This window comes from Diuraphis noxia, unplaced genomic scaffold (assembly GCF_037042655.1).
Source record: "Diuraphis noxia isolate RWA-SAM2 unplaced genomic scaffold, SU_Dnox_SAM2 contig0006, whole genome shotgun sequence".
Classification (NCBI taxonomy): domain Eukaryota; kingdom Metazoa; phylum Arthropoda; class Insecta; order Hemiptera; family Aphididae; genus Diuraphis; species Diuraphis noxia.
Genome location: NW_028301716.1, coordinates 2174071 through 2186403, shown reverse-complemented (window position 1 = coordinate 2186403; position 12333 = coordinate 2174071). Strand labels below are relative to the sequence as shown.

General features: G+C 22.2%; 1 protein-coding gene across 1 annotated transcript; it reads left to right on the top strand.

The window, feature by feature from the left end:
* Positions 1 to 1077: 1077 nt before the first annotated feature.
* Positions 1078 to 1835, top strand: LOC149054511 (uncharacterized). The gene has a single exon (XM_089230051.1). It carries the CDS (start codon positions 1088 to 1090, stop codon positions 1709 to 1711), a length of 624 nt encoding a protein of 207 aa, XP_089086177.1. The 5' UTR covers positions 1078 to 1087; the 3' UTR covers positions 1712 to 1835.
* The last annotated feature ends 10498 nt before the right edge of the window (positions 1836 to 12333 follow it).

Genomic DNA, 12333 nt, shown 5'->3' with positions numbered 1-12333 from the left:
TCACCCAGGGTGGAAAGAAACGTACCGAAGCATAAAGAGTCGTTTCTTTTGGGCCGGTATGCGTGAAGCAGTGCGAAATTACGTGCGGGCGTGCGACGTTTGTGCACGTGTAAAACCACTGAATCGCAAACCAGAAGATCGGATATGCACCCGAGTCCCACGGCAACCTTGGGAGGTGCTGAGCATCGATCTTATGGGTCCATACCCACGAACGCAGAGGGGTAAGACAACGATTTTGGTAGTAACTGATTGTTACAGTCGCTGGGTAGAGGCGTACCCCTTAGGAAAGGCGACGACCAAATCGATTGTGGATACATTCGAACGGGAGTTGTTCCCACGGTTCGGATACCCGAGGGCATTATTGTCAGATAATGGCCCGCAGTTCGTGTCCAAGGCAATGGGAGACGCACTAAGGAGGTGGGGAGTGGAAGGATGGACGACTCCAATATACCACCCGCGTGCCAACCCGGTAGAAAGGCAAAATCAAGAGTTGAAGAAAGGGTTTCGAACCTTACTTGTTGATAAGCCTCATCATCTGTGGGATGTCTACCTGCCACACGTGTTGTTCTCCGTAAGAAACAGGGAAAACCGAAACACCGGACAGTCACCGGCCAAAATGATGTTTGGTCGGGAGATCAAGGCCCCCGGAGATTGGCAGCTCGAGCTGGCCGAAGGATCCCGGGACGCGGGCAAAAATGGTCCGGAGTTGTCCGGAGCAGCGCGGAAACCTCCGGTAGAAATCGAAGATTCTCCGGTGGAACCAGATGATATTCCTGTGGTAGAGGGGGGGACCCGGTGGTTTCCGGCCCCAAGGGCCCCAGGACCCATATACCCCCAGAATCCCCGGGAAGAAACAATCTGTCGGTAGGGGATTGGGTATACTACAAAGCGCATCCGCAGTCAAGTGCGGAGAAGCGTTTTCACGCGGGGTTCGCCCCGAAATGGTTAGGTCCGGTTAAGTTGGGTAAACCACTAGGAACTGGAGTGTTCTTGACGGAGGGTAAACACCCTACTAAGTTACATGTCTCAGCGATGAAGCGAGCTGTAGGACCGTCAGAGAACACTAACTAATCATACCTTGTTTCAGATGGCAGAACGCGCCAATAACCCGCCACCAAACCGCAACAACCGGCCATCCCGTGGCATGATTGCCACTCACGTGGAGAAGCTCCGGGCAATGGCCGCGCAGTTGTTGCGGGAAGCCAGGAGGCTCTCCGGGGATGGACCGGAGGACACGGTGGGCGGTTGGTCGGCAGAACGCGCGGCCACCGCGTCGTTCGGCCGGATACGAGCAAGCCCGACTGCATGGGCCTTGTTCGAGCGGGGTTTCGCCGAGGGACGCCGGTCCACCCGAGCGAACACCCCACAGCCCGAAGCCGCCAGGCCCAGGGCAGGACCACCCGGGCGAGTGCCACCTCGTCGAACAGCACCGACGTACCAGCGCCACGACGTCCGGGATGGACGTGGCCGGTTCCGGCGGCCAGCGGGGCAGCCGCAAGCCGACCCGACCGACGAGCGGCCCGTGGTGCAGCCGCAAGCCCAGCAGCCCGTGGTGCAGCCGCAAGCCCAGCAGCCCGTGGTGCAGCAGCCAGCAGAGCAGCAGCTAACTCCACCAGCAGGCACCCAGGAGCAGCAGCTAGCCACGGTGGAGCGGTGGATCCAGGCCATGGAGGTGACGCCCGGGGACCCGGTAATCCTCCACGTGGACTAGGTTGCTCGGTCGCGTCTCGTGGACTCGGGGGGGAGTATGTCGCGGTCGTTATCGCAACGACCGCGGCGTCTCTATCGACGTCCGCGAGATCGCGACCGACAACCGGTCTGGCCGCCGCCTGCGGCACGGCCGCCGGCCCGGCCAGCGGCGGTGACGGCGGCGACAGCTTTAGCCGGACCGCCGTCAACGTCGTACGCAGTGACAATCGTAATATATATATATATTGTATTCGGATAATAAACGTGTGTGTCTAAATAATACGTTGTAGTATTTATTTATTTAAGTTCCAAACCGTTCCTACACCTACAACTTCCTCAATGCACAAAACATGTAATCAAAATGACTTACCTATTCTATTTTTTTTTTTTTTAGTATACACAGATTGATTTGTAATTATTTATTTTTAATGAAATGAAAACCTTAAATGACAGGAGCTTTGTAAACATATTAAATAACTTAAAAAAAAAAAAAAAAAGGAATGTGTGAATAGACCTTTAACTACTTTAGTCTTGGCTCTAAATCTTGAATCCAAGTACATAAATAATACATTTTTATCTGCATATTTATAAATTATTTTTCTAAATACATAGAAATTGTTGATTTACTTTGTTTTAAAATGAATATATGTTATCTGTTTAGTATAATCATTTACTATAGAAATTAAGATACACCATACTGTTTTTAAAAAATATTTATTTTGTAATTTACTCGTCAATCTGATATAGAAATATAAATTATATTAAATAAACACATATGTATTATGTATAATTAACAAATAATAAACTTAAATAAATTAACAAAATATACAACATAATATCTTCTTAACATAAAGCATTGGGTTTTCCAAATTTATTCAATACGAAAAATTTTAGCTATATCATCAATTAATAATACTACATGAATATTATTTGCAATTTTAATAAATGAAAAATTATGAATAAATTATTTTTTAATTTATTCAATTTTAAATTTTTTAATTATTAAAATATTAAATAATTACAATATTAATTATATTAATCAAATAAAATTTTTTAATTTAAATTTTTTTTTTAAATTAAATATATTAATATTAATTTTCTCAATTATAGGTTTACCTCCTATATTAGGATTTTTAATAAAATGAATATTAATTAAAAATTTAATATACAATAACTTATATTTTACAATAATAATATTGATTATTTTAACTATTTTAAATTTAATATTTTATTTAAAAATAACCTATTTTCTTTTATTTAATTTTAACTTAATAAATAAATGATATTTACAATTTAAAAAAAACAAATATAATTTTTTTATATTAATTAATTTTTTTAGATTATTTTTTAGTTACTTATTTATTTATTAAGGTTTTAAGTTAATTAAATAAACTATTAATCTTCAAAATTAAAAATATTATATTTTAAACCTTAATTAAATAATTAATACCTTTAAATTTGCAATTTAATATCATATTTGAATATAAGATTAAATGATAAAAAGATTTTTTAATCTATATATAAATTTACAATTTATAACCTATTATCAGCCATTTTATCTATAAAATGAATTTTTTCAACTAATCATAAAGATATTGGAACTTTATATTTTTTATTTGGAATTTGATCAGGTATAATTGGATCATCTCTTAGAATTTTAATTCGATTAGAATTAAGACAAATTAATTCAATTATTAATAATAATCAACTATATAATGTAATTGTTACAATTCACGCTTTTATTATAATTTTTTTCATAACTATACCAATCGTTATTGGTGGATTCGGAAACTGATTAATCCCTTTAATAATAGGATGCCCAGATATATCTTTTCCACGATTAAATAATATTAGATTCTGATTATTACCTCCTTCATTAATAATAATAATTTGTAGATTCATAATTAATAATGGAACAGGAACAGGATGAACTATTTATCCACCATTATCAAATAATATTGCTCATAATAATATTTCAGTTGATTTAACTATTTTTTCTTTACACTTAGCAGGAATTTCATCAATTTTAGGAGCAATTAATTTTATTTGTACAATTTTAAATATAATACCTAATAATTTAAAATTAAATCAAATTCCTCTTTTTCCATGATCAATTCTAATTACAGCTATTCTATTAATCTTATCTTTACCAGTTTTAGCTGGAGCTATTACAATATTATTAACTGATCGAAACTTAAATACTTCATTTTTTGATCCAGCAGGAGGAGGAGATCCTATTTTATATCAACATTTATTCTGATTTTTTGGACATCCTGAAGTTTATATTTTAATTCTACCTGGATTTGGATTAATTTCTCATATTATTAGTCAAGAAAGAAATAAAAATGAAACATTTGGAAATATTAGAATAATTTATGCTATATTAACAATTGGATTATTAGGATTTATTGTATGAGCACATCATATATTTACAATTGGTATAGATGTTGACACACGAGCATATTTTACTTCAGCAACAATAATTATTGCTATTCCTACAGGAATTAAAATTTTTAGATGATTAGCTACTATTTATGGATCAAAAATTAATTTTTCACCTTCAACAATCTGATCATTAGGATTTATTTTCTTATTTACAATTGGTGGTTTAACAGGAGTTATTCTTGCTAATTCATCTATTGATATTATTTTACATGACACTTATTATGTAGTAGCACATTTTCATTACGTATTATCTATAGGAATTGTATTTGCAATTATTGCCAGTTTAATTCACTGATTTCCAATTTTTACAGGATTTTATATAAATAATTTTATTTTAAAAATTCAATTTATTTTAATATTTATTGGAGTCAATTTAACTTTTTTTCCTCAACACTTTTTAGGATTAAATGGTATACCACGACGATATACAGATTATCCTAATAACTTTCTATTATGAAATATAATTTCATCAATTGGATCAATAATCTCAACATTCAGAATTATTATTCTAATTTATTCTATTTGAAATAGAATTTTTTTAAAAAAAACAACAATTTTTAAATTAAATTTAAGTAATTCTATTGAATGAATTCATAATTTACCACCATTAGAACATTCATATTCAGAATTACCATTAATTATTAATTTCTAATATGGCAGAAATTATATGCAATGAACTTAAAATTCATTTATAAAGAATAATCTTTTTTTAGAAATTATAAATTGAATAAAACTAAGATTTCAAAATAGAAATTCTCCATTAATAGAACAATTAATTTTTTTTCATGATCATACAATTTTTATTATTATCATAATTATATCTACAATTACTTATATAATAATTTTTATTATAAATAATAAATTTATTGATATTAAAATTTCTGAAAATCAAATAATTGAATTTATTTGAACAACAACTCCCCCCATCATCTTAATTTTTATTGCTATACCATCTTTACACCTATTATATTTAATAGATGAAATTAAATGTCCTATTTTAACAATTAAAATTTTTGGACATCAATGATTTTGATCATATGAATATTCAGATTTTTCAAATATTGAATTTGAATCATATATAATTAATAATTTAAATAAAGAAAATTTTCGATTAATTGAAGTAGATAATAAAACTATTATTCCATATAAATTTAATATCCGATTATTAATTTCATCAGATGATGTTATTCACTCTTGAACTATCCCAAGATTAGCAATTAAAATAGATGCAATCCCAGGACGAATAAATCAAATTAATTTATTCATAAACCGACCTGGATTATATTTTGGGCAATGTTCAGAAATTTGTGGAATTAATCATAGTTTTATACCAATTCAAATTGAATCAATTAATCTTAATAAATTTATTTATTGAATTAAAAATTTTTAAATCATTAGATGACTGAAAAGCAAAGTAATGATCTCTTAAATCAAAATATAGTAAATTAGCAATTACTTCTAATGAAAGAGATTAGTTAAAGTATAACATTAATTTGTCAAATTAAAATTATTTATTAATATCACTTAATTCCTCAAATAGCACCAATTAATTGATTAATTCTATTTATTTTTTTTTTCTTAATATATTATTTAACTATAAACTTACTTTATTATAATTTTATTAAAAATATTAAAATTAAAATATTAAAAAAAAAAAATAATTAAAAATTATAATAAATTTATTTAATATTTTTGATCCATCAACAATAATTATTAATTTAGAATTAAACTGAATTAGAACTTTAATAATTATTATTATAATACCAAACTTTATTTGAATTATACCAAATCGAATAAATTGAATTTTATTTAAAATATTTAATATATTAAATAATGAAATATTAATATTATACAAAATAAAAAAAACTAAATCACCTGCATTTTTATTTATTACATTATTTATATTTATTCTACTTAATAATTTTTTTAGATTATTTCCATATATTTTTTCATCTTCTAGTCATATAATTTTTTCAATAACTTTAGCTTTACCATTTTGATTATTCCATATTATTTTTTCAGTATGTAAAAATACAAAAAATATAATTGCTCATTTAATTCCACTTAATACACCAATCTATTTAGCCCCTTTAATAACAATTATTGAAACAATAAGAATTATTATTCGACCTTTATCTTTATCAATTCGTCTTACTGCAAATTTAATTGCAGGTCATTTACTTATAACATTACTAAATTTTAATTCAATATTATTAATTATTATTTTAATTCAAATATTCATAATAATTTTTGAATTATGTGTAGCTATAATTCAAAGATATGTATTTTCAATTCTTTCATCTTTATACTCTAGAGAATAATGATAAAAATTAATCAACCTTATTTCATTTTAAATTTAAGTCCATGACCAATCTTAATATCAATAAATACTTTTAACTTAATAATTTCTAATTTAATAATAATAAATTTTAAATTTAATTTAATATTATTAATAAACTTATTCATAATTATTAGTATTTCAATTTTATGATGACGAGATATTATTCGAGAAAGAACATTTCAAGGTAATCATAATTTTTATATTATAAATTTAATTAAATTTAGAATAATTTTATTTATTATTTCTGAAATATTTTTATTTATTTCATTTTTCTGAAATTTTTTACATAACTCATTAGCACCATCAATTGAATTAGGATTAAATTGACCTCCAAAAAATATTAATTTTTTTAATCCATTATTAATTCCATTATTAAATACAATTATTTTATTAACATCAAGATTTACAATTACATTAACTCATTTATATTTATTAAATAATTCAAAAAAAAAAACAATAATTTTTATAAATTTAACAATTATTTTAAGTATTTATTTTTTAATACTTCAAATATTAGAATATAAACAAGCAACATTTACATTTTCAGATTCAATTTTTGGATCATCATTTTATATAGCAACAGGTTTCCATGGATTACATGTAATTATCGGAACAATATTTTTAATTATTAACTTAATACGAATATTAAAATTACATTTTTCATATATTCATCATATTAGATTTGAATTAGCTACATGATACTGACACTTTATTGATATTATTTGATTATTTTTATATATAACTTTTTACTGATGAAATAATTAATTTTATTAATATAAAAATAGTATATTTGATTTCCAATCAAAAAGTTTAATTTTAAATAAAATAATTATATTAAATTTAATTTCAATATTAGTAATACTATTTATTTTAATAATTTTATTTATAATTATAATTTTAATTAACATAAAAATAAAATTTAATCATAATAAATCAGCACCATTCGAATGTGGATTTGATCCATTTAATAAATCACGAATTCCATTTTCTTTAAATTTTTACTTAATTGCAATTATTTTTTTAATTTTTGATATTGAAATTTCAATTATTTTACCAATAATTATAAATTTTAAAATTTCTAATATAATTTATTTTAATTTTTTATTTACAACATTCTTTATATTTATAATTATTACTATTTTTTATGAATGAAAATTTGGATCTTTAAATTGAAAAATTTAAAGGATAATAGTTAAAATTATAACATTTAATTTGCTATTAAAAATTATTAAATTAATTTATCTTAAATAAGAAGTAATATTTTACATATTAATTTCGACTTAATAATAGATTTAAAAATCCTTATTTATTAATTGAAACCAAAAAGAGGTTTATTACTGTTAATAATAATATTGAAATAAAAATTCCAATTAAAAAGATTTTTAAAAAAAGAAGCTGCTAACTATCTTTTAAAGCATTTTAAATGTTTAATCTTTAATTATTTATTAGTTTAAAAAAAAACATTATATTTTCAATATAAAAATAATTTTTATATTATAAATAAAATAAAATTTTTATAACTAAAATTTTTACTTTTTTAAAAAAAAATTATAAAAAAATTATTTTCTAAAAATTAAAATTAAAAAAAAAATAACTATAAATATACATAAATTTATATATATAAAAACATGCAAAGGTAACTTACCTTTAACAAAATTTTTTTAAAAAAAAACTCAAAATTTAATCTTTATTAAAAAACTATAAAATTTTTATAACTAAAATTTTTACTTTTTTAAAAAAAATAAAAAAAATTATTTAAAAAATAAAATTTACCCTTATATCTTCAATATAATGCTCTAATAATTAAGCTATTTAAATTTAATAATTAAAAAATAAAATGATAAAAAATAATAAAATAAAAACCTTATAACTATTAAAAAAAACATTTTGACCAAAATTAATTATATTTTTAAAAAATATAATTAAACCAGTATTTAAATTATATTCAACTCAACCAACCTCAATTAACTTTAAAGTAAAAAAACCAAATCAAAGAAAATTATTTTAAAAAAAATTTACTTTAAAAAATAATAAATTTCATATTATTCTAAAAAAAAAAATTTTAAATAAAGAAATTAAATAATTTATAGAAAATAAAAAATTATTAAGCTCAAAAAAAAAATAAAATTCTAAAAAATAAAATAATTATACTTAAAATTTTAAATTTAAATTCTAATAAAATTAAATCAAATTTATAAAATATTATTCATATAAAAAAAGAACCAAAATATAATATAATAAAACTAATTAATAATATACTAAAAATTAATATATTTCTCTCAAATTTAATAATTATTAAATAATTAAATATAGAAAAATTTATTATTATTAAATAATAAATAACACGAATAGAATAAAAAAAAGTTAAAAAAAAAGATAATGAATTTTTTTTTTTTTTTTTTTTTTTTTTTATTATCTTTTTTTTTAACTTTTTTTTATTCTATTCGTGTTATTTATTATTTAATAATAATAAATTTTTCTATATTTAATTATTTAATAATTATTAAATTTGAGAGTAATATTTTAATTTTTAGTATATTATTAATTAGTTTTATTATATTATTTTTTGGTTCTTTTTTTATATGATTAATATTTTATAAATTTGATTTAATTTTATTAGAATTTAAATTTAAAATTTTAAGTATAATTATTTTATTTTTTAGAATTTTATTTTTTTTTGAGCTTAATAATTTTTTATTTTCTATAAATTATTTAATTTCTTTATTTAAAATTTTTTTTTTTAGAATAATATGAAATAAAAATAGAATAGAATAAAAAAAAGTTAAAAAAAAAGATAATAAAAAAAAAAAAAAAAAAAATTCAAATTTATTATTAAAAAATATTCAAAAATTAAATCCTTTGAATAAAAACTACAGAAAAAAGGAAAACCACACAATGATATTAAAGTAAATATAAAAATTAAACCACAAAAAGGTAAATAATCAATTAATCCACCCATTTTACGAATATCTTGATTATTATTTATATTTAAAATTAAAATCCCAGCTCTTAAAAATATTATAGATTTAAATAAAGCATGTATTAATAAATAAAAAAAACATATATCAATTATAAGGGTTTAATTAATATTTATTCTTTTTTATCATTTTGATGATTTTTATTATGTTCTTCTAATATATCTTTTCCTCCTTCTTTAAATTTATTTGGTGAATTATTTTTATTAATTAGTTTAATAATTTGACTTGATTATTTGTATTTATTTTATTTATTAATTATGATTTTAATATTTTTATATAGTCTTTATTTATATTTATATACTCAATATGGTAAATTATTTTTTAATATAAATTATTTAGTTTATATTAATTTAAGAGAATATTTATTATTATTTTTACATTGATTACCTTTAAATATAATTTTTATAATTATATAATTGTTTTGTTATTTAAATAGTTTAATTAAAATATTAATTTGTGGAATTAAAGATTATGCGATTATATTTAAATAATTAAATTAAATTTTTTTTTTTTTTTTTTTTTTTATGTTATTTATTATTTTTTTTATTTTAGGCTTATGTTTGATTTATTTTAATAAATTTTATTTTATTGAATATATATATTTTTTTTTTAATTCTTGTATAATTGTATATGTTATTTTATTAGATTGAATATCTTTAATATTTATTTCTTTTGTATTTTTAATTTCTTCAATAATTTTATTATATAGAATGGAGTATATAAATTATGATTTTAATAAAAATCGATTTTTAATGTTAATAAATTTTTTTATTATATTTATATTTTTTTAAATTATTAGACCTAATTTAATTAGAATTTTATTGGGTTGAGATGGTTTAGGAATAGTATCTTTTTGTTTAGTAATTTTTTATCAGAATAAAAAATCTTATAGTTCAGGTATAGTTACTGTTATTTTAAATCGTTTAGGTGATTTATTTATTATTATATCAATAATTTGAATATTAAATTTTGGTTCTTGAAATTTTATTTTAATTAATTATTATAGAAATTTAAATTATTTATTTTTTATTAGTTTAATAATTATATTTGCTTCTTTAACTAAAAGAGCTCAAATTCCTTTTTCTTCTTGATTACCTTTAGCTATAGCAGCTCCTACTCTTGTTTCTTCTTTAGTTCATTCTTCTACTTTAGTAACTGCTGGAATTTATTTAATAATTCGTTTTAATGAAATTTTTTTAAAATTTTCTTTTTTGAATTATTTAATAGTTATTTCTTGTTTAACAATATTTATATCTGGGTTAAATGCTATTTTTGAATTTGATTTAAAAAAAATTATTGCTTTTTCAACTTTAAGTCAAATGAGATTTATATTTATAATTTTATGTTTAGGTAAAATTGATATATGTTTTTTTTATTTATTAATACATGCTTTATTTAAATCTATAATATTTTTAAGAGCTGGGATTTTAATTTTAAATATAAATAATAATCAAGATATTCGTAAAATGGGTGGATTAATTGATTATTTACCTTTTTGTGGTTTAATTTTTATATTTACTTTAATATCATTGTGTGGTTTTCCTTTTTTCTGTAGTTTTTATTCAAAGGATTTAATTTTTGAATATTTTTTAATAATAAATTTGAATTTTTTTATTTTTTTTTTTTTTTTATTATCTTTTTTTTTAACTTTTTTTTATTCTATTCGTGTTATTTATTATTTAATAATAATAAATTTTTCTATATTTAATTATTTAATAATTATTAAATTTGAGAGAAATATTTTAATTTTTAGTATATTATTAATTAGTTTTATTATATTATTTTTTGGTTCTTTTTTTATATGATTAATATTTTATAAATTTGATTTAATTTTATTAGAATTTAAATTTAAAATTTTAAGTATAATTATTTTATTTTTTAGAATTTTATTTTTTTTTGAGCTTAATAATTTTTTATTTTCTATAAATTATTTAATTTCTTTATTTAAAATTTTTTTTTTTAGAATAATATGAAATTTATTATTTTTTAAAGTAAATTTTTTTTAAAATAATTTTCTTTGATTTGGTTTTTTTACTTTAAAGTTAATTGAGGTTGGTTGAGTTGAATATAATTTAAATACTGGTTTAATTATATTTTTTAAAAATATAATTAATTTTGGTCAAAATGTTTTTTTTAATAGTTATAAGGTTTTTATTTTATTATTTTTTATCATTTTATTTTTTAATTATTAAATTTAAATAGCTTAATTATTAGAGCATTATATTGAAGATATAAGGGTAAATTTTATTTTTTAAATATTTTTTTTATTTTTTTTAAAAAAGTAAAAATTTTAGTTATAAAAATTTTATAGTTTTTTAATAAAGATTAAATTTTGAGTTTTTTTTTAAAAAAATTTTGTTAAAGGTAAGTTACCTTTGCATGTTTTTATATATATAAATTTATGTATATTTATAGTTATTTTTTTTTTAATTTTAATTTTTAGAAAATAATTTTTTTATAATTTTTTTTTAAAAAAGTAAAAATTTTAGTTATAAAAATTTTATTTTATTTATAATATAAAAATTATTTTTATATTGAAAATATAATGTTTTTTTTTAAACTAATAAATAATTAAAGATTAAACATTTAAAATGCTTTAAAAGATAGTTAGCAGCTTCTTTTTTTAAAAATCTTTTTAATTGGAATTTTTATTTCAATATTATTATTAACAGTAATAAACCTCTTTTTGGTTTCAATTAATAAATAAGGATTTTTAAATCTATTATTAAGTCGAAATTAATATGTAAAATATTACTTCTTATTTAAGATAAATTAATTTAATAATTTTTAATAGCAAATTAAATGTTATAATTTTAACTATTATCCTTTAAATTTTTCAATTTAAAGATCCAAATTTTCATTCATAAAAAATAGTAATAA